Consider the following 26,106-nt stretch of genomic DNA (forward strand, 5'->3'; position numbering starts at 1 on the left):
TATTTTTTTTAAGAATTTTTCTAACAAGTCAGCCTGGATATTTCCCGGACTGCCGTCGTCGGAAGCCGTGGATGTGGTGGAAGTCATCGACGTCACCAGAAAGAAGAAGGTGTGGGATTATAATTACAGCGATGAGAGTGGCAGCGACGACGAAGCAGCTCCTGACGCAGGCACGAGTGGCTACACCAGGCACAGACTAACGGGCAGGGCTCCCAGTCCGGCCTCTGCCACCTCGTCCACCTTTGTGGAGCCCGAGTTCTCAGACCCCGATGCTGGGGATGCCGAGCCTCCCGAGGGTGAGGCTGAGCCCCTGCTGGCCACAGCGTCTGAGCCAGGTTCCCAGCAGTCGGAAGGCACCCGTGAGCCCTATCAGAGGAGAGAGAGTCCGCTCCAGGACCCCTGTTCTGAGAAGGACAGCAGTGCCACCGAGGGACCCAGGGACAGAGTTATCTTCAATGTGGATTTAAACTCTGTGTGTATCAGGGTCCCCGATGATAATGATTCACAAGTCCCACCAATGTTACCGTCTCTTCCAGAGGAGACCATCGGCTCAGAGGGTCCCAATGAAACGGAACCAGGCCTTCTGATGCCCAGTGAGGAAGGGACCTCTGCAGAGTGCCAGTGGCCTGAAGAGCCATCCGATCAAAGCGACTCTTCCGAGTCGGATGTTGACCTGGGGGACGGTTACATAATGAGATGAGTCCAAAATTATTTAATGGCCTGGGACTCAAAAGTGCCTACGAGATTTTCACTCCGTTACCCTTACTTGGTCACGTGTGGTCTGGAAGCGTTCTCTAAGGGAAGGAGTAGAAAACTATAGTAACTGCCTCAGCTTTTTCTGGCAACATCAACCATGCAAATTCCCAGCGTGGAGGAGAGAGGAGGTGGGAGACCTAGTATCATCCGGGACACTGTTTACATGTTCAAAGTGACACACTTTGAAGGGAAATTTTGCAGTCAATTCCCTTGTACTCTAAAGCACTAACCAAGGTATGGGCACCATGCTTCCCAGAACAAGCATCCCTGTGGGTTTCAAGGGCGGGCCCAGGCCGTGTGATAATTCTGGGAAGTAGTTAAAGCAGGCCAGGATGGGGCGTGGGGAGAGAAAAGGAAACAACTCAGCAGGAGGAGTCAACAGTGTTTCACAAGCAGAGCTCCTCAGCTGTCTGTCCCGGCAGGGTCAAGGAAAGCCACAAAGCCAGCAAAAAAAAGAGGAGGGGAGGAGAGGGCAGTTGGAGAGCAAAGGAAGGCATGCCCACACAGACATATAAGTAGTTGGAAGCAGGCCAGCAGTGTTTCAATGAATGAACCTTGGGGACCTTCCAGATGTCATATTGTATCTACTCTACTCAGAATTCAACTTCGACCCATCTTCCAGCCTTCCGCAGGTCCAGTGGGAGAGACACACACACACACACACACACACACACGTAACTAGGACCAGCCAGACAACTAGTAGAGATAGGAGAGAAGAACAGAATCTCAGTGCCATATTTTAACATTAAAAAAAAAAAAGCAAGAGAACAAAGGTCCGAGGGCTTCAAGGTCTTTAGAAGAAATACGGCATAAAAATGCTGGAATCCCATTTAACAATTTGAGAAGTGCTGCTGTGTGTGTTGATTCCACACATCCTACATGCAAATGACAGTTCTTGTGAATCAGGATGGCGGAAGGAGGGGGCGGGACAGGAACATGTGAAGAATGCCATGTGGCAGATAGGAGAAGCAGGATTTGGAGGTCTGACCCAACTGCTGTGTGACCCTGGGTGCTTTGCTTGGTCTCTCTGAGCCCCAGTTTCTTCATCTGTGAAATCTGGAGACTAGCCTAGATAATCTCCAAGATTCTATGCTCCTAAGAGAACTATGAGAATATACAGGACTAAAAAACTCAGGGGAAGGTGCTGCAACTCTGAGAGGCTGCCACAATGAATAAAGATACAAGACTCTCCTGTCTGGCTCCCCTGGCCCCAAGAGCTCATTTCTCAGACCTTTCTTCTGGGATCATTCAAAAGGGGGGAAACAAAAAGTATATGTCCTAATTCAAGGACTTTAAATTGATTGCTTTTATAATTGCTCTAAAATAACTCAGATGAGAGGGCCGTTGTAGGGAGGCCTTTCTCAATGTATCTCTCAAATTTGGAAAGATTTCCAAATTTGGTGGGGATAACCTCTTTATGATTGCTTTTATATGTCTTTGTGTTTTTCTACATATGTATTTTTTAAATGGCTAGAGATTAGTAAAGTTAATACGAAAAAAGTACTTTTGAATTCTAATCCAGTGATGCTCTTCAGAGTTGCTTCCCATTAGAGTATTTACACGCAGCAGATTGGGGTTCTGGGGTATCCTGGTGCCAAGCTCCCTCTACCCCTGCCCTCCCCGGGCCTGCAGGAGCCAAGGGGACAGTACCCCGCCCCCTGTGCTCACAGTTCTCAGGGAGTGTCCCGTGAGTCAGGTCCCGCCACCCCGTGCAGTCATTGTACACTACCTTCCTCTGGGTTTCCCAGCTTCACCACAAGGAGAAAATTAACCTCTCTCAACAGCCTTGTTGAGAAATTACTGCTAAGTAAACGAGTTGGTTTTTTGTTTATCCCTGGGCAGAGGGAGGAGAGTAAAGACCACCTCAAACTGGGTTTGTTAGCCGAGTGCTTTCAAATCATTCTATATGGGGAGAGGGGGTTCTAGAAGCACCGTAAACGTTCATTGGAGAAAACTTGGGAAATATTAAACGGTACTAAAAAAAAGTTCAAAATTTAAAAACCCAACCACCTTCCATAATTCTGCCATCCAGATACAAGCCCCAGGTGGGCGTTTTACTTTATGTATTTTCCTGTGGGTTCCCTTCAAAGCCTGATATCTTTTTATTTTATGCTGTGTGGTGGGGGTCACTTCATTCTTTCCCTGTGAACGCCCCAGTATCGCAGCACCTTTTGTTTTGTTTTCTTTCGAGTGCATGGGCCAGAATCCAACCGGGTCCCTGGCATGGCAGGTGAAAATTCTACCACTGAACTACCGATGCACCCTCGAAGCCTGTATTTAATATTTGGGGGGCCGCATCCGGTGAGCACTTTCGCAACCAGGCTGGTCTTGGGGGATTTCTGCTCCCCAACCGGAAGCGGGAGGCCTCCGGGTCTTGGTGGCGGCCAGCGGCCTACTACGCCCAGGGGCGGGGCCACGGCGAGGGGCGGGGCCACGGCCAGCGGCCTACTACGCCCTGGGGCGGGGCCACGGCCTGCTCTGCCCCCGGTGGCGGCTTCCAGAAGGCGGGGTGGGGCGCCCCAGCGGCCTGGGGCCAATTGCGGCCATGGCGGGGAGCCTCGGGGGCTGGCTGGGCAGCTGCCTGCTGCTGACAGGTGAGGCGGCCGCGGGGAGGGGGCGGGGCGGGGCTCCCGGGGGCGCTCTCCAGCCTTGCCTGCCCGGTGCACGTCCCGCCCGCGGCGCACGGCGGGGGTGGGCTGGAGGCCGAGGCCGAGGCCCTCCGCTTGGGGCCGGGCGGCTTGGGGGCCGTCCTCTAGTGGGATCCCAAAGGCGTGTCAGAGCGCCAGGTCGAGAGCGGGGCCTCTGGGCAGGAGTGGTCAGTCGCCCAGTCGGAGGTTCCAACCCATACCCGGGTCACAGGCTGGACACTGTTCTCCGCTGGGGCCGACTCCCAGCGACTCTTTATCCTCCTCCCCCCCCCCCCACTTCCGCAGCGCCCCCTTGAAGTCTGTGGGGACTCAGGACGTTGTTTTCCTGAGAGGCCCGAAGCATCGTCCGCCGTGGCTGTCATCAGACCCTCCTGGCGGCCCGCCGCTGCACCCAGAAAGCTCGGTCCCATCCCAGCATCCCTGCCCCAAGGCCGCCTCCGGGCGTCCACTCCACTTCTCTGCCTCCCCACCCCCCACCCCAGCCAGACTTCCCGGCAGAAGAGTCCAGACCCCCGGCTCTCCACACCTTACCGCCAAGTCCTCAGCTCCCCCAAATCTGAATTCTGTCGCCGAGCTCCGCAGCTGCAAAGCCTGTGAAACGTTTACTGACCTCCTCTTAGCAGTCAGGGGTCAAAGAACACGTTTGACTACCTTCCCTCCCCACCCCAACCTTACCCCCTTTTCTTTCTGATTCTCTTTCAGAAGAGCGCAGGCTACCGGTCTTCCTCTGGGATCCTCCTGTCCCACTTCTCTAAATAGCAACATTCCTCCCCAGCCCTCTCTTCCCCTGCCCTGTCCCCTTGGGGGGGCAGCAGAACCCTCCCTTTAAATACCAGCTCTGAGCCCATAACTCGCACCTTTACATCTCTGTTGGCAGTGATAGACAGATGATGGTTTATTATACTCTTTTCTCTACTTTTATGCAGATTTGAAATTTTCTGTTATAATGAAAAAAAAGGTTTAAAATAATTTCTCCTTCTTGCTCAGATCTCCCCTCTGCTTGGGCTCATTGCCCAGCTGTCTTCCTGACAACCTTACTTGAACCTCTCTCCAGCATCTCAAACTTAAGAGGGTTACAATGGGACCAGGGGCTTAGCCTAGAAATGGATACTAGCCTCCACTTCTCCACATCAAATTTATCAGAAAGTCTAGTGTTTATACTTCTAAAAATATACTAAAATCCATTTCCACCACTCTCCTGCCTCACCTTTGCACCGCCACCTAAGTTCCCTCATCTGTCCCCACTTCACTCTTGCTCCCCAGTAATTTCTTCATATGGCTCTTCAAATAAAATCCAGCTGACAAGGCTGGACCTGATATGCCCCCTATCTCCCTCTCCAATATTGTCTCATGTCTCTCTCCCCAGCCACCCATATGACATTTTAAGACAAATGGTGGGTGGGGTGATTTTCTCAGGCATCCTTTTTAAGGAAAATGTTGCCAGTTACTTTTATTTTTACAGCATTGGCAATGGTGCCTCCTCCTGAAAATGTCAGAATGAACTCCGTCAATTTCAAGAACATTCTACAGTGGGAGTCACCTGCTTTTCCCAAAGGGAATCTGACTTACACAGCTCAGTACCAAAGGTGGGTTCTTGGCAGGAGGGCCCCGGAGGATGGGTGACCCCGACCCTGGGCTGGACCCCAGCAGAGGTTCTGACTTCTGTTGACCATGTGAGCATGGCAGGAACCTCCCCCCTGGCCTTTTTCCATCTGCCCAGAAGTTCTTGTATCATCTTTTCCTTTTTATTTTTTTCTTGGGATGGTGGTTTCTGATTTGAGGAATGATCACAGGGCTGCTGGTAGATGTAAGCATTTTATCACGAATATGTGGATCAACCAGCCACAGTGCAGAACAAAACTCACTTGCAATAATTTATGTTTTTGAAGAGAAAATATGTAGAAGTAGTAGAATTGCTAGAAGTCAACAGTTTTGTATCTGGAAACTGTCCTAGAAAACTGAGCTTTGCAAAGCAGTTAAGAAGGTTCTGGATGGCTCACCTCTATCTACTTAGCAGCAAGCCCCAGTGCCGTGGGAGTGTAGAGAATTTGCATAGTAGGTGTTCAGTGACTCTGTTGCTACATGCAATATTCTGTGTTGATCATTTGCATTTCTCTAGGGGTCTAAAGACAGCTACACATGTCAGGTGCTGTTCCCTCATGAGAGTGAGTCTCTTAAGTCACTCCTGATACCGCATGCTGAAACTGAAAGTAAGGCAGCTACTGGCTGTTAAAGACTCAGTTCTCTGAAACCAGCAGAGGCTTATGAAGAAAGGGTGTCACCAACAAGTCATCTCAGTGGTGGGATGATTTCCCCGTACCTACCCTGCCTGTCCTTCTTTACCTGTGCCTTGTGAAGGAAGTCCGTGCCAGAGTTTCCTTGGCAGCCTGCCACCTGGACTGCCAGTGACACACCTTTATAGCAAGAGGCCAAAGCCTGATGAGCCAGGAGACCTGTTTACTTTGATTCAGAAGCATGCAAAGAGGGACACACCTACTACATTTAGAAGGAAAGGTGGCTTCCTCATCCCACTGGGCCCATACTCCCTCTCATGCACCTTCTATTTTATAAACTTACCTCCAAGACCTGCTAAGTCAGAAAAGAAACAGAAAGATAAATAGAACAGTCTCTGTCCACGGGTGTCTGTGTTTGTTTTATTTAATGTCTTAGTTTGAAGTCCTTCCAAGCTAACAGAACATTTCAAAATTTCGAATATGGTACACAGAACTTCCAGTCTGTGTTCACTTCACCAATTTCTAATGTTTGCTTTGTATTCATTCTCTACCTCTCAGACGTCATGCCCTTTGCCCCTTAATAATTCAGTGTGTATTTCATAGGGACAAAGATGATAATTTACATCACATAGTACAGTTATCAAATTCATTAACTTTAACATTGGTACAATATGGTTAGCCCCTTAGTCATATTCGTTTTGTCAGCTGTCTGAGGGATCCAATCCAGGATCACATATTGCATTTGGTTGTCGTGTCTCTTTAGGCCACTTTAATGTAGAACAGATACACGTGACCCCTTTTTTTTCTTTCTTTTTCAACCGGATCATTTTTGATAAATACAGGCCAATTATTTCATAGAATACGTCTCAATTTTAGGTTTCTCTGATGTTTTCTCATGGAATAAGAGCCAGGTGATACATTTTTTAGTTTCGTACTACTCCAATAACATTAGGCCATCTCAAGATATCACATTTGGAGACACATGATGGTCCTTTGCCCATAATGATGATAATATTGGTCACTTAAATAAGGGGTTGCCCAGTTCCTTCACTGAATATTTTTTTTTCTTGGGCAATTGATAAGTAATTTGTGGGGAGATGCTGAGGCTATGTCTTATTCTTTATAATACTTCCTCAACCTAACTTAAGTAGCCATTGATGAGTTTTACCTAAATCAATTTTTACTATCATGGTTGCAAAATAATGATTTTCCAACTCTTATCATTCCTTCCACGTTTCTTAGTCAACATTCTGCTGGAAGGAAGCACATTCTTCCTCTCCCCTTTATTTATTTAGCTATTTACTGACAATAAGGATTCATGGAATCTTATTCTAGGCAGTGGGTTATAATCTGTTCTTGTCCTTTTTTATCTTTTTGTTCAAATTGTACCAGATTTGGCCCGAGGAAACATCTTCAAGCCAATATGCCATCATTTTTTTTAGTACGTCCTTACTTGGTGGCATTAGGTGTTCCAGCATCCTATACCTTTCCACCTTGGCTCTGGAATAAGCCCTTTCTCCAAAGAACCCAGTTTTTACTGGGACATTGTATTTAGAAACCAGGGTCAGGAAGCTATTTGTGCTCATTGCTAATGGGATGTCACTTTTTCTAGGTCCCCAGGAGTCTTCCTTGAGTTCCCCCATTCCAGATTGTATGTCCCACAGAGGGATGACTTAGGCTCCCAGTTACATTTGGACAATTACTCATTTGCTTGATCTTACAGTACAAACAAAACAGTTTCGGAATTACTATACCCAGAATTTTAGAATTCTTCTTCCTGTATTTCTGTGAAAAACAAACCTACTAAGGGAGTTCAAGAGTTGTTAGCAATTTTTTGTCTTTAGACTGAGAGGTTAAAGTTAATTTTCTATGATACTTTGGATGAGTTCCCTCTTTTTCCATTCATGGTACTTATTCTATGAATTTGAAATAGCTGGGTTTAATTATTTCTGTTTACATTTGGGGGTTTTCTCCCCAACCTCACTGATTTAATTTAATTTATTTTTTTTATGTAGAACATTAACGTAATTCCAAAGTCCAAACTGTGCACAGATGTTTACTCAGGGTTGTCTCACTCCCATCTCTATCCCCTTCCACCCCATTCTCCCCTCCCAAACCTCCTGTAGGTAGCCAACTTCATGAGTTTATAATGTATCCTTTCTGTGTCGTGTGTGTGTGTGTTTTACTAAACTGAGCAGATACACCTATGTTTCCTTATTTCTCATTTCCTACCGAAAAGGTAGCGTAATAGATATATTTTTTATATTTTACTTTTTTTTAATTATCTATATATCCTGGAAATCAGTCCATAACAGTTCATAGAGAATATCCTCTTTTTTTTTTTTTACAGCTGCTTAGTAGTCTCTTGGGTATGTGTGTCAGAGTATATTCAACCAATACCCTGTGTTGCCCAGATGTTTTCACTGGTGGAGTAGGGCTCTGGTTAATCCCCTGCACCAATTGGTAAGGATACTAGAAGATTTGAGGGGTGTCATTCTGTGACTTCTTTTTGTCCTGAGGTGTATTTTGTAGTGCTGGTTGGTTGTTATTTAATCTCTGTGTGTTCTTCACTCAGACTTGATCGTTCCAGAGACCTCACTATGGAAAACTAACTTCTCACTCTATCTGCCTGTGGTTTATTTTCTGTTGCTTCAGGCCTGTATCTTTGCTGTTATGATAGAGGGAGTTGGTTTTCAGAGTTCATCTTTGAGATGAGAGTTTATGGTGACTTCGTGGGGTAGGAGACAGTTATGAACTGTCTACTTACCATAGCCTGGGTTCCCGTGGTTTCCTTGGCATAAAAGTACAGATCCAGCATGGCTTGTACCAGAGAAGACATGGCACGCGCTGGGTGTGTCCTTTGGTCTCTGAATATCTCATTGTTCTTAGGTGGTTCCATAAAATACTTGTTTAGAATTTATACCAAACAGTGGCATAGCAGAAAACTCCCTCTGTATGTGCGTGGGCATGGCCAAAGGCAGAAAGCACTCTTGAGGGTAAATTGGCTACTTTAATATGGAAACGTTTAGAAAAAAAACAACTATATGCAAATATGTGGAGTGAATCGTATTATCTATTTCATGGGAAGAAAAATATTTTAATGCAATGAAAATGATCAAGTGAAAATGAAGGTATTGCATGACGACTTGCGATGTTCTCTGGTTCCAGCCAGTCATGGCATTCTTTTAAGTAAAAGAAATGGCCACATGTGAGAAAAAACCCTTAATGAAATGACCCTTGAATTTTCCATTTATAGGATGTTTAACAGCCATGAAGAGTTCATTGATTGTAGAAACATTTATGTGGTGGTGGGGCGGGGGGGGTGGGGGGTGGTGGTGGAGCAGATTGTAAAATAGTGTGATCCCAATGACTTGTCTCTACATTTTCTGAGGGATTGTTCTGAGCATCACTATAAATGGGGTGAGATGTGAGCCTAGAACAATGGGCTCTGAAGTCAAACAAATAGGGCAAATTATAGTTCCTTCCTGGGGTTGTTTTGCACATTCAGTGATAAGGCACACTGATGCAAAAGTGCTCAATAAATGTTGGCTTTTATTCTTATAACCATCATCTTTTTTTTTTTTAACTTTTTTTATTGTATAATATAACATATATACAAAGCAAAGAAATAAAAAAGCAATGGTTTTCAAAGTACTCTTCAGCAAGTGGTTACAGGACAGATCCCAGAGTTTGTCATGGGCTACCATACGATCTTCTCATATCTTTCCTTTTAGCTGCTCCAGAATATAGGAGGCTAGAGGGCTTAAATACTTTTTTTATCATCACAATTGACTTTTTTCCTTCTTTTTTTTTGTGAACAATCATATATACAAAAAAGCTATAAATTTGCAAGCACAGCATCACAGTTAGTTGTAGAACACATTTCAGAGTTTGACATGGGTTACAATTTCACAATTTTAGGTTTTTACTTCTAGCTGCTAAAAAATTTCACAATTTTAGGTTTTTACTTCTAGCTGCTCTAAAATACTGGAGACTAAAAGAGATAACAATTTAATGATTCTGCATTCATATTCATTTGTTAAATCCTATCTTCTCTGTATAACTCCACTATCACCTTTGATCTTTCCGTACGTCTCTTTAGGGATGTTTGGGCTATGGCAGTTCTAAATTTTTGATATTGGGAGGGTCTGTCACTAATATAGGGTAGGAAAATGGAACTGTCTGATGTTCTGGAGAGGCTGGGCTAGTTTTCAGGACTTATCTGGCCCAGGGACCCATCTGGAGGTTGTAGGTTCCTGGAAAGTTATTCTAGTGCATGGAACCATTTTGAATCTTATATATAGCCCTAGGTGTTCCTTTAGGATTGACTGCAATGTCAATTCTGGTTGGGGGTTGACAGGTTATGATAGGTAGCAAAGTCTACCTGAAGCTTGTGTAAGAGCCACCTCCAGAGTAGCTTCTCGACTCTATTTGAACTCTCTCTGCCACTGCTTAGAGAGACTGAGGCCTCATCTGAGGAACAACAGAGGTCCTCCAGAAGTAACTCTTAGGCATGCCTATAGGTAGTCTAAGCTTCTCCGTATAAGCTTCACAAGAGTAAGCCTCATGATCGAGGGCATGGCCTATCGATTTGGATATCCTAAAGTTTGACACAGTATTAGGGGATTCCCTAATGGTAAGGTTTAATATTCCATATTCTTTCTCCCCTCCCTCAGGGGACTTTGCCAATACCTTTTAATTATCTGCTTAATATACTCTAGGATGTTTCCAGGCATTACTGTAATCTACATAGAATTAAAGGACCTCTTTCTTTTTCTTTGCTTCCTGTATCACCATCATCTTTACCATCGCCTCCAGGGGCAGCTAAATTAGGAGGGGTCTTTGGCATCAAATGAGGAGGGCACACTTGGGAACCACTCAGATAGACTCCTCACGCTTTGCAGGTTGAGTGCCTTGGCTTCCTTAGGTGAGGTGGAGCTAATTAAGGCTGTTGTGAGCTTAAGCTAGCAAGATGGAATTAGCTTAGCACTCGTTGGGTTCTCCAGAAAGTCATTTATTTTCTTCTCCCCTTTCTGGTTGCTGCCATCCTCTCTTCGGTAGTTGGTGTTGCGGGCTAGAGATCTGGGAACAATGTATCATTTCATAATTTCCTCCAGAGTGATTGCAACTATAGTTATTTAGAGGATATTGTTTGAAATTATTGTAGTATACTTATTTTGGGTAATTTGTATGTGTCAGTATTTCCCAGACTGTGTTCCACTGCTCTTAGAAATACACAATCAAGGCACAAAGCTTTCTTGGTCAAATATGTGGATTACTAAACTCCTTTATGGAGAAGCCCATGTTCATTAGGAAATTACAGTCTCTGAGCAGATCTCTAACAAAGAAACCTACTTAACTATGTTTAAACCAGTTTGTGTCAAAATTATTTAACCACGGGGTAGATTATTTTTGAAACACTTTATAATATCTCAAGGATCTTAGGGTTGTGTGGAGGACAGTTTGGAAAATGCTGATATAAGTACTTTTTTTCTCCACCAAAATGAGTGGTTAAGAACTGGCTTGATTTTTCCCTCATTGCACCCACCTTTGGTAGGAGTAAATACCTGTCAGCCTCAAAGGGACTGGAGTTGGAAACCTCAAGATTTTATTTTTCTGATTTTGTAGCTATCGGGGATTCCAAGACACATGCAAGAGTGCTGCCTTGACGGAATGTGACTTCTCAAGTCTTTCCAAATACGGTGACCACACCTTGCGTGTCAGGTCTGAATTTGCAGATGAGCACTCAGACTGGGTCAACATCACCTTTTCTCCTGTGGATGACAGTAAGCCATTTTTTTTTCCTCATTTGATTATGATGTTGTCATCTTGCCTAAGAGTTTTTCCCCCACTGCTTAGTCAATCAACAAGAAATTTTTGAGCAGTGATGAAGTTTATAAGGAGCTTAGGCAATAGAATAAAGAGGGCTGTGACCTTAAAGAAGTTCATGGGAGTGACCAGAAAGGAAAGGTATAGCAGCAATAAAGTAATTAGATATAAATTTAATAACTTTAGTGAGTTATTGAGAGTTCTTTCATAACTTTAATGAGTTAGTGAGAATGAGTTGAGGCCAGCATTATTTACAGGAAGAATTAGAGGATCAATGTCATCAATTTTCTGGGAGAGATTTGATTCAAAATATGACCTAATATGACTTCATAGGCAGAAGGTTATTCTAGGTAGCTGTCCACCTTGGGTGATAGTTTGGAGACAGAAAGACCAGATGCAAATAGCCATCTTGCCCAAAGCAAAGGATGGAAAAGATTGGGTATAGCATGAGCTGATGGCACATGGGTTAGGCTGACTGGTAAGCATCAAAAACAGTGTCCCCAGGTTAGAGCTGTAAGGTCATGGGACCCTCCGGAGGTCATGAGATAAACATAATTAGAATGTTAGGAATTGAAAATGAATTAGACCACCATAGAGCAATTGAGAAAGTGAAGAGGGCAAGGGATTTCCAGACCCTCATTAACAAAAAAAGTACAGCCCTCCAAAGGGTGAGCAGAAGTCAGTACCAGAAGGAATGTCTCCATATGAGGAGGGGTCTTTATACCCAGGGTCCCCTGCTCTGGGCCACTGTGGCTCCCACTGTTGCACCCCTGGTGCTGGGGCACAGCCTTCAGCCAAGCAGCTTCCAAAACAGGACGCAACACGAGAGGTCAGGCTCAGATCATTTTATTATGCTGCACAGCAGGGCACAAAGCTTTGCAGGTGCCCTTGCAAGTTGGGACCAAGAAGGTACAAACAGCTGCAGATTTTATACATAGCAGGATGTGGAAACATCCAGTTAAGGCATCGTGGACCAATCATAAGGCAAGTTAGAAACGAACCCATAATTGGGGCTAGCTGTAGACATATTGTTATTGATTTATTGACCTTTATACTGTGTATGTGTGAGGGACTTTCCAGCTGGTGTACATGTCTGCCTTGCTTGGGGTCGATGGCTGCCAACTGGTTATGGCTCGTTTTGATAGCCTGTTGTAGGCTCCACACAATTTCACCTTCCCTGGTTGAGAGTGAGGCTAGGGTACCCACTTCCCTTTCCTAATTCTGTCCATGCTTGGTCAAAAACTCTTATTTCTGGAATCAGAAATTATCAACTCATATTAACTTTTATAAAAGTATCCTCATAAAAACTAAGAAAAAGTGAACATAAAAAATACACGCAGCTCAACTTAACAATAGCCAAACTTCCAAAACATCGTTTTGAAATGATCAGATATCTGATCCTATAATTGACAACTGGCATACCTGGTCCTGACTGGTTCCAAATCCTATTTTACGTCCCATCTAAGGAGTTTGCTTTAGAAACTGAGGTACAAAGTGTTCAAGCGGCTTCCCCAAATGTCACACAGGTGATGAGTGGCAGACCTGGGATTTATACCCAGGAAGCTGTGTTCATGCTCTTAGCCACCATTACCCTATATCACCTCTTAAAGTTTGTAATTTTAATGATAGAAAAGAGCTTTAGGATGTTATGCTGGACCTATTTACCCTTGCTTTGGAAAAAATCTGATAGGTTTTATTGTCTGGTTTTAAACTACTAGCAGATTAGAAATGGGATAGATTTCTCGAGGCATTAGCAACCCCAGAAAAGTGACAGCAGCCACAGAAGAATATAGGATATAACTCGGACAGCACTGTTACCAGTTCAGCAATTACTGTGGAGCACCTGTGATGCACTGGATACTACTGTTAGCACTGAACAGCACAAAATCCTGCCCTTATGACGTATATACTCTAATGGGGAAAACGCTTGTCTTTGTTTTGTGGATACTATGACAAATACCACAAAATGGGCTGAGCAACAACAGGAATTTATTAGCTCATAATTTCAGAAGCTAGAAGGCTTGCTTTTTCCTGGGATTGGAAGCATCCTGGCTAGCTGGCAGTTCCTTGGGTTCGTTGGCTTTCCCATCACATGGTGATGTCCTCTCCTTTCTCTTCAGTTTGCTTCCGGCTCATCTCTGTGGGTTTCTCTGTTATAAGGCTTTCAGTACTAGTGATTAAGACCCATTCTGATTCATTTGGCTTTAAATTAATATAACATCTTCAAAAGGTCCTTTTTACAATGGGTTCACACTCACAGAATAGGATTAAGAATATATTTTTTCCTGGGGTACATAATTCAACTACTACAACAGGTAATAAACAAATATATACGTATTTTATGACAGAGAGTGACTGTGACTGTCAAAAATAAAGCAAGATAATAGGGCAGAAAGTTCTGGGAACTGCTGTTAAGTGACAGTCTCTCTGAGGAAGTGATGTCTGAACAGAGACCCAAATAAAATGAAGAGGCCAGTTACATGAATATATGAGTAAAGAACGTTCAGGAGGGGGACAGCTTTAGACTTTGTAAGAGCAGTGTATAAGGCTAATTATATATGTTAAATATTTAAGGGCAGCCTCGAAAAGTAATATCAGTATCATCTGTATCTTCCAACCCAGCAAAATAAACAAAAACGAAATTTTAAAAATTCCATACAACAGAGAGCAAAAATGAAGAGAAGAGAAAGAGAGAAATAATTTTTACAGGAAACACAAAATAATGTGGTTGTAATAATTCCAAATATATCAGATATCTCAATAAATATAAATGGACTATATTCAATAAAGACAAAGAACACCAGATTTTTTTCAAAGAAAAAACCTAGCTATCCTCTTTAGCTGTATGAGTCATAACAATTGTATATCAAAGAACAGCAGTGTACTTCAATAGATTACTTGTTTTGTACAACTAAGAAATATAATGTTGAAGTGAAATTTTTTAAATATGATTTTTTAATTTCTCATTTTGCTTTGTTTTCATTCTTAGCCATTATTGGGCCTCCTGGAATGCAAATAAAAACACTTGCTGATTCTCTACATATGCGATTCTTAGCCCCCCAAATTGAAAATGAACCTGAAACATGGACCATGAAGAATATTTATAACTCATGGGCTTATAATGTGCAATATTGGAAAAATGGCACAGATGAAAAGGTAAGCTTGGATATTCTTATGCATTTCAGATTTAGGCTCCCATGTTCTTCACTCAGTATTGGTCTGAGGCCATGATGATGGAGAGAGAAGGCAAGGAGGTTTTTCCAGGCAAGATCTTCTAAGGTGACAGTACCTTATGGCCCAGAGAATTTAAGGCCTGATCTTCTGAAAGGTAAAAGCTCTCTAATCTGAAGGATGACCAGTATCTCTGGCTCAGGTTCAGGCTTCCCAGATCCCTAAGAGGAATGTGTAGAGCAGACTTCCAGGGTCCTAGTAGCACAGTGAAAGCAGGGCTTTCTCTCCCTGAGGGAAAATTGCAAAAGGAGGCGGAACTGAGTGAGCAGCTGGCTGGGGGAATTTGCATCTGCTGAATAACTACTATTTCAAAGCATCAACCCCTGGGCCCTACACCATGAATCAACCAAGGCCAAGGTCAAGGTAGCACCACCTTCAGAAGCTGGATGAACAGTGTCGCATTTTATCTTCCTAATAACTGCCCTACTTTTTCCCATTGTTCAGGAAACAATTGCTTTAAAAACATTAGCTTGGAGTCAAAAGCTCTGGTTGGAATTCTTCTCTGCCGCATGTAGTTCCAGTCACATTTGTGACTTCAGTCTCTTCAAGCCTAGAAAATCGCATAATAACCTACTTCATTAATAAAATGGGGACAATAACCTACTTTGTAGGATTATGGGAATTTAATGACATAATAAAAGAAAATACACTTGTCCCATTGCCTGGATCAGTATCTGTGATCAATTCATGAGGTTCCCTTCCACTTATGTAGACATGCTATGGCTATTTTCATTTGCCTATGATTAAGTTTTAATCTTATCCTTAATGCTTTGGGCCTGAAAGCTGTTCATGGCCCTAACTTGACTTACATATATATCATGTAAGCTGGGTGACATACATGTTTTCTCTTCCACATTAATTGATCTTCTCACTTCATTTTCAAGCATTTGGAGGCAGGGGCCACCCATGTTAATTGTTTTAGGAATGATGTGACTAGATTTATATATACATACTAAATAACCCTGAAAAAAACTCAAGATTTTTTTGCCCCTAAAATGCTCCATTAACTGATAGACTATCTGCTTTCTTCACAGAATAGATGATTTTGCTATGTTAAGACCCCAGAAAATGTATGCCTGGAAGGCATTACAGAATAATCAATTTAATAATCATGTTTCAAGTATAGGTATCTCTGCTAAACCCTGAGAAACATTAACATAGTCAGATAACTGCCCTCAAGTTATTGGCAGTACACCCTAACTCAGGACCCAATTCCCTAGTTTCCATGCCTGAGTGCCTCATGGGCCATGCATGAAATGTGAAAAACATTTTATATTTAGTTTCTTATCTAGAGTATGGCCCAGCCTGGGCAGCTAGTTACACATTTGTTCTCTCACTTCAGCCTCAGCTGTGTGAACCTGCAGAATGATCCACAATTCCTCCTTTCTGATACTTGAAATGGCACCATTACTATTTTTAGAATAGTAGTTCTTCCTGAGAGGACTCCATATTAGATCTCTGAAATAGCACCAAAGAATTTTGGGAATTCCATTTCTTCCTGATGGGAGAAAGTGATAAGATCAAGCCAGAAGGTGTCCCAAAGTGAAAAAGGAGTAGAAAAGACAATGAAAGGGAACTTGAGGAGGTGTCCCTTCGCTTCTCTGCCACCGTCTTCTCTGCTTGCTGTTTATAGGTTGACCTCTGACTTTAGTCTGTGGGGAGAAAAATAGCATTGTAAGGCTTTAGAGGCATTAGATTTCTAGAAAGCTAGGGTTTTAAAAAGTGTGTTTATGAGAATTTACATGATAATCTCCAGTGTATTCAGTAGCTATAATCCAGTTATTGCCTTCAGTGAATTTAGCTTCTCATACAATAAAGGAATATGGGCAAGACATCAACAATCCCAACCTCCAAAGAAGGATAACCAGCTATAAAAAGTAAAAACAAACAAACAAAAGAGTCCATGCTCTCTTTCTGATTTAAGCTGCTATTCACATAACAAATTTTACATAGGATTCTTCTATAACAATGTTGGAAATATGGGCAGTATACACTCTTTAATTTCCTTTATTTTGCTAGGAATGACTTTAGTTTCTCAGATTCAGGGATATATTATCAATTATATTATAATTATATCTTATATTCAAGATAAATAAAATGAGTCAGTAATGCCAGGCCCCGGAGACAGAATATGGTTCTTGTCCTTGAAGTGAGAAAGGGCTTCCCCAGGAGGGCAGCTGAGGTACAAGGGCAGAACTCATGTGCTCCTGAGTTAGAGGAAAATCACACGGAGTCTAATGCATATGACCCATTTATTTTTTTAAAAAAGGAAGTGGTGGTGTTTGTGTGTCGTTTAAACTAGAGAATTCAGGAAATGAGCTAGTTTATCAGAATCACAGTCAGTATTTTACCAGTCCCTAAGAACCATGGTGAAAATGAATTTAGGATGAGCTTCTGCCTCCTGTTCCTTCCGCGTTTAAGCATGCAGCAGAGATTATAACTGGTAGGTGTGAAACTAAATGATGTCACCCCTCACCACAGAGACATTTTCTTATTTTCGTCTTTGCTGCTAGTTTCAGATTACTTCCCAGTATGACTTTGAGGTACTAAGAAATTTGGAGCCATGGACAACATATTGTGTTCAAGTTCAAGGATTTCTTCCTGATCGGAACAGAACTGGGGAATGGAGTCAGCCTGTGTGTGAGCAAACAACCAGTGATGGTGAGTCATGAGAGACACAATTGGTGACTCTTCCTTCCATGAGCATTTTAAGTACATGGTAGACACCCCAGAGCATTAGGAGTGAAAGCTCCTTAGACATCATCACATCCAGCTCAAACTCCAACCTAGTTCAGAAATCTGCATCACCCCGACATATTTCTGTCAGCCCTGATTGATCAGCTTCATTTTGGGGAGGAGATTACCGCCTTTGGAGGCAGCTCATTCCATGCCCTTAGACCAAAGGGATTGATGGAAACATTTTCCATTGAATAAGCCAAGATCTGCTTCCAAGAGCCAACCACAGTTGTTCTCATGCCATCCTCTCAGGCTCCATGGAGAAATAGTCTTCTCATTCTTCCCAGCACCACCAAGTAAAGGCTGAGCCCTGTCACACTCCCTTCAGCCTTTCCTTCTCAGGCCTCAAGCTTCCAGTTCCTTCTAACACATGACAGCACAGGAAGTTTGGAAACCTTTACTGCAGCCTTTAGGGTCCCTCTTAAAATGTGGTACCAGGACCTAAACATAGTCATTCACATATGCAAACTGCAGTGTCTAGCAGAACGCCTTAGTACCTGACGTTCCACATGTGGACCTCAGCATCAAGCAACACCTCCAGGTCATTTCAATTTATGTCTCTTCTCTCTCACACTTTATGTCATGAAGGCTTAATGCAAGGCTAAACATTTAACATCTGCTCAATTTTTTTTTTGTTAGTTTTGATTCATTTCTTACTTGTCAAGTTTTTCTTGAATATTGATGTTTGCTGTGGAACCTATTTATTGTCCAACTTTAGCTTTGTCTTATCTACTTATTTGCTAGGAAAAACTAAAGGATCCTTATCCAGTTGGTCACTTAAAATGTTGATGTGCTCTAGGACACACCTTCCTTTAGACAGCTTGACTAGTGGTTAAACTGGTCACCAATCCATCTAAATAAAGTGTGCTATTATATAAGCGATTTTGTTTTGTTGTCCACAAAGTCATCCACAGGTTTGTTAAACCCTGCCTTCTCTATATAACTCCACCATCACCTTTGATCTTTCTATCCCATTCCTTAGGAGTATTTGGGCTATGGCCATTCTAACTTTTTCATGTTGGAAGAGGCTGTCAGTAAATATGGGGTAGGGAGATGAAACTAGCTGATGTTCTGGAGAGGCTGGGCCCTCTAGGGTTCAGGACTTATTTGGTCCAGGGACCCATCTGGAGGGTGTAGGTTTCTGGAAAGTTACCCTAGTGTATGGAATCTTGGTAGAATCTTAAATATTACCCTAGGTGTTCTTTAGGATTGGCTGGAATGGTTTGGTTGGAGTTTGGCAAGTTATGATAGGTAGCAATGTCTAACTGAAGCTTGAGTAAGAGTGACTTCTCGATGCTATTTGAACTCTCTCAGCCACTGATACTTTATTAGTTACACTTCTTTTCCCCCTTTTGGTCAGGATGGAATTGTTGATGCCACAGTGCTAGGGCCAGGCTGGGCGGGACCTTTTGATTGTTCCATGGCAACGTGAGCAGAACAAAGAGACTCACTGTTACACTGTGAGTAGGTAGAGTGAATCAGAGATCTTGCTTCTTGCTTCTTATTCTTTTAATGCATATTAGCAATAATAGCAGGACCCAAACTCTGAGGAAGATGGGAAAACGGTGACACCCATTGGCAACCCTTGTACCCTTGGGCCACTTTTTGTTTTTCTTCCCAAATGCCTTCTGATGAACAAATAAGCCCTGAGTTCAGGGATTGCCATTGGATTGTGATGGTTAGAATGGTGTTAAGATCTCTGTGACTGAACCCATGTGGAACAGGAACACAGCACATTCCATTATCTTTGCAGAATCGATACCCTCCTGGATCGTCGCTGTTATCCTCATGGCCTCGGTGTTCGTGGTCTTCCTACTGCTCCTGGGCTGTTTTGCCTTGATGTGGTGCATTTATAAGAAGACAAAATATATCTTCTCACCTGGGAATTCTCTACCGCAGCACCTGAAAGAGGTAGGTAACATGTAGTAAGATAGGGTTTGGAAAATCCTGATTGGAATGAGTTTTCCTTTTTGAGTCTCCTTTTTTTTTTTTTTGGTGGAGAATTACACATGTCTTGCATGCTGGTTCATCCCCTTGGATTTTGCCCACTTCAGGGAAGCCTGAGGTCAAGGAACAGCCCTAAGGAAGGAGGCAGAGGAGGCAAAGGTTTGTTCCAGAAGCTGTCCTTCTCACCTGGACTCTAACTCTCCTCTGGCCGTTTCTGCCCAAAGCCTCAGGTCCTCATGGAGCAAAGGTAGTAGTTCTGGTACAGGAAAGGAAAAAGCAGAACTCAGAGTGGAGAAGATTAGAAAGCAGAAACTTTATGATGAGAGGAGGAACAGGTGCATTTTCAGTTTGAGAATATTTAAGAGTGATTGAAATTCAGGGACAGACAGGTAGCCTAAACTTTAGGAAAGCTATTTTCAAGAATTTAGAAAGAAGAAAGGACATATGTGTCTAGAGACTATAGGACTAAAGAGGCCATAAGAAATAGGATTCTGGAAAGACATTAAAACTAGAAAATATGCCAAGCCCGGACCCAAAAAGACTTATCTTTGGTCTGATTCCCTAGGAAAACAGGCTCTAAGATGGAGATTTACATTCAGAAGGCTTAATGGGCAGTACCCCTGGGAATAATAGCTATAAAGGAATGAAGGGGACAGGTTTGGGCAGAGAGATGGGTTGAGCTGTGACACTGCCATGACAGAGGCATCAGCCAACCCCAGGGTGCGCTCTGGAGCTGGGATGGCCCTTTGGAGTCATGCAAGATGAGGTAAGGGGGCCAGGCTTTGGAACACCGTATTCCCCAGTGATTGGATGTGGGCTCTCTGGAAGGGGCCATAGCAGAGGGTGTCAGGTGAAATTTCTGGAGACTAAACTGTAAGACATCAGCAGCCAATGCTCCCACTAGCTAGGAGAGTGAGTGCCTCGTTCCTGAAGGAAGATCTAGGTGGCAAACCACAGTATCCACTACAGTCCATCCCTTGTACTACTTGGATACACTAGAAGCAGCTCTTTCAGGATTAGAATTGATCTTTTCCTGATGAAAGTTACAAGAGGAAGGTTAGTGGAACAAACTCCAAGCCCCGCCACTGCAGCTGGCATCCCTCTGCTATCCATTCTGGATTCCCCTCTTCCTTGGCTAGCCTCTGCTGGCATGGGCAGCCTACCTGATCCTGATATTTGAGCTCTGGCCCACCATGCCAGGTGATGGCTGATACCTGGTCCATTTCCATCAGGATTGGGCATGGGGACTGTCATGAGATGCCCAGTGGCCCATTGGGTGCCTGACATTATGGAACAGCAGCCTTGTCTCCTCTGATGATCAGGGTCAGTGGCCTCTGCCAGTGTGGTAACAACTTTCCTTGCCTACTAATTTCTTGACATATAGAGTCTAAAGTGGGGAGATGGCAGCTATCGCTCCAATGGGTCTCTTACTGGGTCTCTGCTAAAAACACTCCACCTCTGGGAACCCTCCAGGCGAGGCATCAGCAGACTTTTTCTTAAAGGGCCCAATAGTAAATATTTTAAGCTTTGCAGGCCAGGAGATAAAATTAAGACATTATTTATATAGGTGCTTCTGTAAGCATTTTTAGTATAATCATTTAGAAATCTTGACTCATAGGCCATAACAAAATAAGCAGTGGGCCAAATGTGGGCCATGGGCCATAATTTGCCTATTCCTGACTTACAAAATCTCACATTGCATGGACAGGAAGCACAGATTCCCCAAGTGGGTCATTGAGAATGATGCTAATCAGGGTCCTTCCTACTCCAGCCTTTGGTTCCTGAACACATGTATTCTACTACTGGGGACACAGCATCACATGATGGTCACTGATTTCAGGTACAGACTAAGTACTAGAAGGCTATGCCCCATACTCACAGGGTATTATTTCAAGCTGGCACTTCATCTGCACTCTCAACAGGCTATTCCATTATTCTGCCAGGCTTGGCAGCTTCTGGATGGGGCAGTGTGGTAGGATTGGTGGACCCCACAGGCATGTGCCCATTCCTTTGCTATGATTGGGTCTCTTGGTCTGACATAATGTGGTGAAGTCATATACAATGGAGCAAACACTCTCTAAGGACTCAGCAGGGCTTGCTGAGGCCCTGCAGGACAGTAACAGTAGACCATTCCTGAATTAAGGGTCAATTCCAGTCAAGATACATCACTGCCCCTTCCAGAGTGCAAGTGGCATGATATAATCAACTCACCATCATATGGCTGGTTGGTCTCCTTGGCGGACAGTGTCCTTTGGGGATTGGGGCACAGCACTGATCTCATGGCAAGTAGGAGCCCCTGCTCCAGGGCCCAGGCATCTCCTCCATCCTGGCTATCATGGCTACTCTGTTCTTGAGCCCATGGTCCACACACCAGGCACCAGAGTTTCTGGACAACATCAACTGGCTGAGATATCCTGAATTCCCATCTGTTTAGTTCCCCTTCCTGGGAGTTAACATGTGACACAAAGGGCAGGCCACAGTGGCTCAGCAGGCAGGAATGCTTGCTTGCGATGCCAGAGGACCCGGGTTCAATTCCCGGTACCTGCCCATGTGAGAGAATAAAAAAGTGACACAAAGATCTCTACATTTGAAGCCCCTCCCATAGCTCCATCCATGTGCCTCTTCCTCAGACTTTCTTGTCTCTTATCTTCTAGTCTTTCTTCTTCCAGGCCTCTGACCAGCCAGCCTTGCCATTAGCCACTGCCTGGGATTCAAGGATAGCTTGACCTCAGGCCACTTCTCCTTGCACATAAAGTGGGGGCCGCCAAGTTGGGGCTACTAGAGTGCAGCAGTGAGCCATTTCAGCTTTGTACCCACATCACCATGCTAACCTCCTTGGGAACCAAGTTTGGCCTTTCCCTCCTTTTTCAGCTGGTCATAAGGACCCTGACCCCTACATGATCATAGATATGAACAGAGGAGGCCCTGTTGCCACCATGGTAGCTCAAGCCCTCTTCTCCTGCAGCTGACCATGCCCTCTGACCCAGGCTGAGGGCCACTGGGTCTGACACACTGTATTATGAGCAATTCTGGTGGCAGGGCCACCTGTTATCCCATGGTCATAGGCTTTGTCTCTACCACCCGTGATCCCATGGTCATAGGCTTTGTCTCTGCCAGGTCCCATAGCACTTCAGGAGCCATTTTTTAAATGGGGCATAATTCTTCACTGCAGATGACCTCCCCTGGCCCCACGACTCAAGGGGTCTGTATTGTGAGTCTCCTGTTAGGGTTTGCCATCAACCCCACCCAGTATCTCTTCTCACCACCATTACTTGAAGGATGTTAGTTATACAAGCTGTTCTGTGTTCATCAGACTTGGCCAGCATGTTGTTATTGGTAGATAATGTCAGGCCTTTGTGCCCCCACATCAGCCAATCATGAGAAGTGGTAGATCTTGCATCAGCACCAGTACCTTCTTCAGAGCCCTTTCCTGCTCTGCCCCCCACTCAAAGCTGGCAGTCCTCTGGATCCATCATTAAATGCATTGGAGCAGTATTCTTGAGTGTGAAATATGCTGCCTCCAGAATCCAGAGAGGCCGACCAAGCATAGTGATTCCTTTTAGTGTTGGGAGCACAGGATAATTTGACCTGGGGGAACTATTCCTGCCATGCCCTACTTCATGGATCCTCCAAAACTTCAATCATATGGGCAACCCCTGAATCTTGGTAGGGTGGGTTTCCCACCCTCTGATATGCACATGTCTTACTAAGGCTTCTGAAGTGCTTACCACTTATTATTCTTCCAGTCCTAGTAATATTGTTATTGACAGGTAGTGTCAGGCCTTTTGCACTGACCTGTCAATTGATACAGGCTGACCCTGGGAAAAGCATGTAGTCCCTCACGGTGAGAGACTCACTGTGAGCCAATACTGCTGCCAGTGTTCCTGGAAGCTGGGGCATGAGTGTCTCTGCCATGAAGGAGGATCTAGACAGCACAGCACAGCATCCACTAAGGATAGAATATGGGACATATGATAAGTGTTTCAGAGTGCTAAGAACCTTCTAAAAAGGAGTGCCAGCCAGATGGCAGCTCCAGAATGAGCTAAGACATGAATCTAGAGGTGAGCCTTTGAGAAACCACAATAGCAGCAAAGAGGGAAAGCCCTTCGCATTGGTTGGAAGGTATATCGTTAACTGAGAACCAAGAGGAGGCACAACTATTCACCCTGCTAGTTTTCTCTTATTTAGAGAAGTTGTGGGTTTACAGAACAATCGTGCATAAAATACAGGATTCCCATATGCCACCCTGTAATTAAAACCTTGCATTGGTTGGTACATTTGTTATAATTGAGGAAAGCACATTTTTATAATTGTACTATTAAATATAATCCCTGGTTTACCTTAGAATTAACTGTTTGTGTTGTATAGTTCCTTGGATTTTTTTTTAAAATTTATTCTAGTGACATTTATGCAACCTAATGTTTCCCCCTTTTAACCACATTAAAATATGTAATTCAGTATTCAGTGCGTTCATAATGTTGTGCTACCATCATTACCAAATTGCATTTTCATTGTTCCAAATAGAAACTCTGTACCTTTTAAGCCTTAACTCCCTATTCCCTACCCCAGCCCCAGCCCCTGGTAACCTATATTCTGGATTCTGAGTCTGTGAGTTGGCTTATTCTAATTATTTCATATCAGTGAGACCATACAATATTTGTATTTTTATGTCTTGCATATTTCACTCAACATGATATCGTCATGCTTCATCCATGTTGTTGCATATATCAGAACTTCATTCCTTTTTACGGCTAGATAATATCCCATTGGGTGTATATACCACATTTTATTTATCCATTCGTCAGTTGACAGACAGTTGGGTTGCTTCTGACTTTTCGGCAGTTATGAATAATGCTAATATGAACATTGGTGTGCAAAGATCTGTTCAAGTCCCTGCTTTCATTTCTCTTGAGTATCTACCTGAAGGTGGGATTGCCCGGCAATATGTTAATTCTATACTTAGCTTCCTGAGGATCTGCCAAACTGGCTTCCACAGCTGCTGTACCATTTTACATTCCCATCAGCAATGAGTGAGTGTTCCTATTTCTCCACATACTCTCCAATACTTGTAATTTTCTGGGTTTTTTCGATAGTAACCATTCTAGTGGGTGTGGAGTGGTTTGATTTGGAGTTCCCTAATGGCTAATTATGTTGAGCATCTTTTCATGTACTTTTTGTCTATTTGTATGTCTCTTTGGAGAACTGTCTATTCAACCCTATTTTCAGTTGGGTTGTTTGTCTTTTTGTTGTTCATAGGATTTCTTTAAGTATTCTAGATATTAAACCTTCATCAGAAATGTGGCTTCCAAATATTTTCTCCTATTTGTATAGGTTATCATTTTACTTTCATGATAAAGTCCTTAGATGCACGAAAGTTTTTAATTTTGATGAGATCTCATCTATTTTTTTCCTTTTGTTTCTTATGCTTTGGGTGTAATGTCTAAGAAATCCTTGTCTAACACAAGGTCCTAAAGATGCTTCCCTATATTTTCTTCTAGGAGTTTTATAGTTCTGGCTCCTATATTTAGGTCTTTGATCCATTTTTTTGTTGATTTTTGTATATGGTATAAGGCAGGGGTCCACCTTCATTTTTTTGCAAATGGAGAGCCGGTTTTACCTGTACCATTTGTTAAAAGAGGCTACTCTTTCCAAGTTGTGAATGGTCTTTGCCCTTTTATCAAAAATTAGTTGGCCATAAATATGAGGGTTGATTTCTGAGTTTCATGCAGTTGCATTGGTCTATATGTCCTTGACTCAGTACCCTGCTGTTTCAATTACTGTGGCCTTGTAATAAGTTTTAAAATTGGGAAGTATAAGTCCTCCAATTTCATTCTTATTTTTCAAGATGACTTTGGCTATTTGGGATCTCTTACTCTTCCATATAAATTTGGTAATTGGTTATTTTTGCTACTGGCTTGTCCAGCAAAGAGACAAGTCAAATAGGAAAGGACAGATAGAACAACATGCTTACAAGGAAATCAAATCTGGAAACAAAAGTGATCATAAAGAGGCTCATTGGAATTAGCTCTCACCTACAAGGCTAGAAGATTTTGCAAACTCAGCTGCCAAGCCAGCATCTATATCTGAGAAACCAGGGTGAAAGGGGGCTGGAGAAGGGCCAGCTGAGTGAGGGCAAAGGTAGCTCCAGGAAACAGCAGAGCAGTTTGGGGTCCTCAACTCTTAAAACTCTTCACTTGAACTCATAATATATAGACTCTGTTAACCATGACTCAGGAATCATTCTGAGCTTAGGGAAATTTGCTGGGACTGGAGACTTTTAGTTGACTTTCAGTTGAGTGGGGAAATTTCTTCAGCACTGATCCACTGAATTGGCTAACCAACCACTAGCTGCTCTGAGTGTATCCAGCCAGAAGACTCAACCTGACATTAATTCTTAAGATTTAATGCAACTTCTTTTGCTCTCCTCACTTCTCTCCTCTCCCAACAACATCTGAAGATTTGAGAGGTTCTTCATTCTCCCTAGTCTCCTCTTTGGCCCATAAGGGATCAGACATATTTCCACTTGCCCTCTCCCTACTCCATTCCATCAGCTTGTGAAGACCCGGGAAAGGGAATGCTGATGGCTCCACACCAGTAGAGTGCAGTTGCCCACAGGTTACATTCAGTCAAATTAAGTCATATCCAATTTCACTTGGATATCCTATAGACATCCCATATTTAGTAACCCAAAGGAGACTTAATAATCTCCCTAGCTTCCCCATTTC

General features: G+C 43.4%; 1 protein-coding gene and 1 long non-coding RNA gene across 10 annotated transcripts in view; one reads left to right on the plus strand and one right to left on the minus strand.

Annotated features, from left to right (window-relative positions):
• The window catches only part of LOC143648618 (interleukin-10 receptor subunit beta-like), an 85,859-nt gene that overhangs the window by 54,367 nt on the left and 5,386 nt on the right, over nucleotides 1-26,106 (plus strand). For 3 of the 8 annotated variants that reach the window (XM_077118861.1, XM_077118863.1, XM_077118862.1), the window contains exon 9: nucleotides 14-1,425. In XM_077118861.1, coding sequence (XP_076974976.1) covers nucleotides 14-700 — 687 coding nt within the window. In that variant the 3' untranslated portion in view covers nucleotides 701-1,425. Of the gene's footprint in view, nucleotides 1-13; nucleotides 1,426-3,226; nucleotides 3,351-4,866; nucleotides 4,991-11,266; nucleotides 11,425-14,456; nucleotides 14,624-17,211; nucleotides 17,360-19,187; nucleotides 19,346-26,106 lie in introns of those variants that run through there. The other 5 variants (XM_077118865.1, XM_077118864.1, XM_077118868.1 and 2 more) reach the window with 5 other exon arrangements.
• On the minus strand, nucleotides 14,378-21,399 carry LOC143648620 (uncharacterized). Of its 2 annotated transcripts, XR_013158674.1 has the most exons (4): nucleotides 21,261-21,399; nucleotides 18,886-19,336; nucleotides 16,036-16,350; nucleotides 14,391-14,926 (listed from the first exon to the last, which is right to left on the minus strand). It is a non-coding gene; the product is annotated as an uncharacterized LOC143648620 (long non-coding RNA). The 2 variants fall into 2 exon arrangements; XR_013158673.1 differs by having other exon boundaries at nucleotides 14,378-16,350.

This window comes from Tamandua tetradactyla, chromosome 10, assembly GCF_023851605.1.
Source record: "Tamandua tetradactyla isolate mTamTet1 chromosome 10, mTamTet1.pri, whole genome shotgun sequence".
In the NCBI taxonomy this organism is placed as follows: domain Eukaryota; kingdom Metazoa; phylum Chordata; class Mammalia; order Pilosa; family Myrmecophagidae; genus Tamandua; species Tamandua tetradactyla.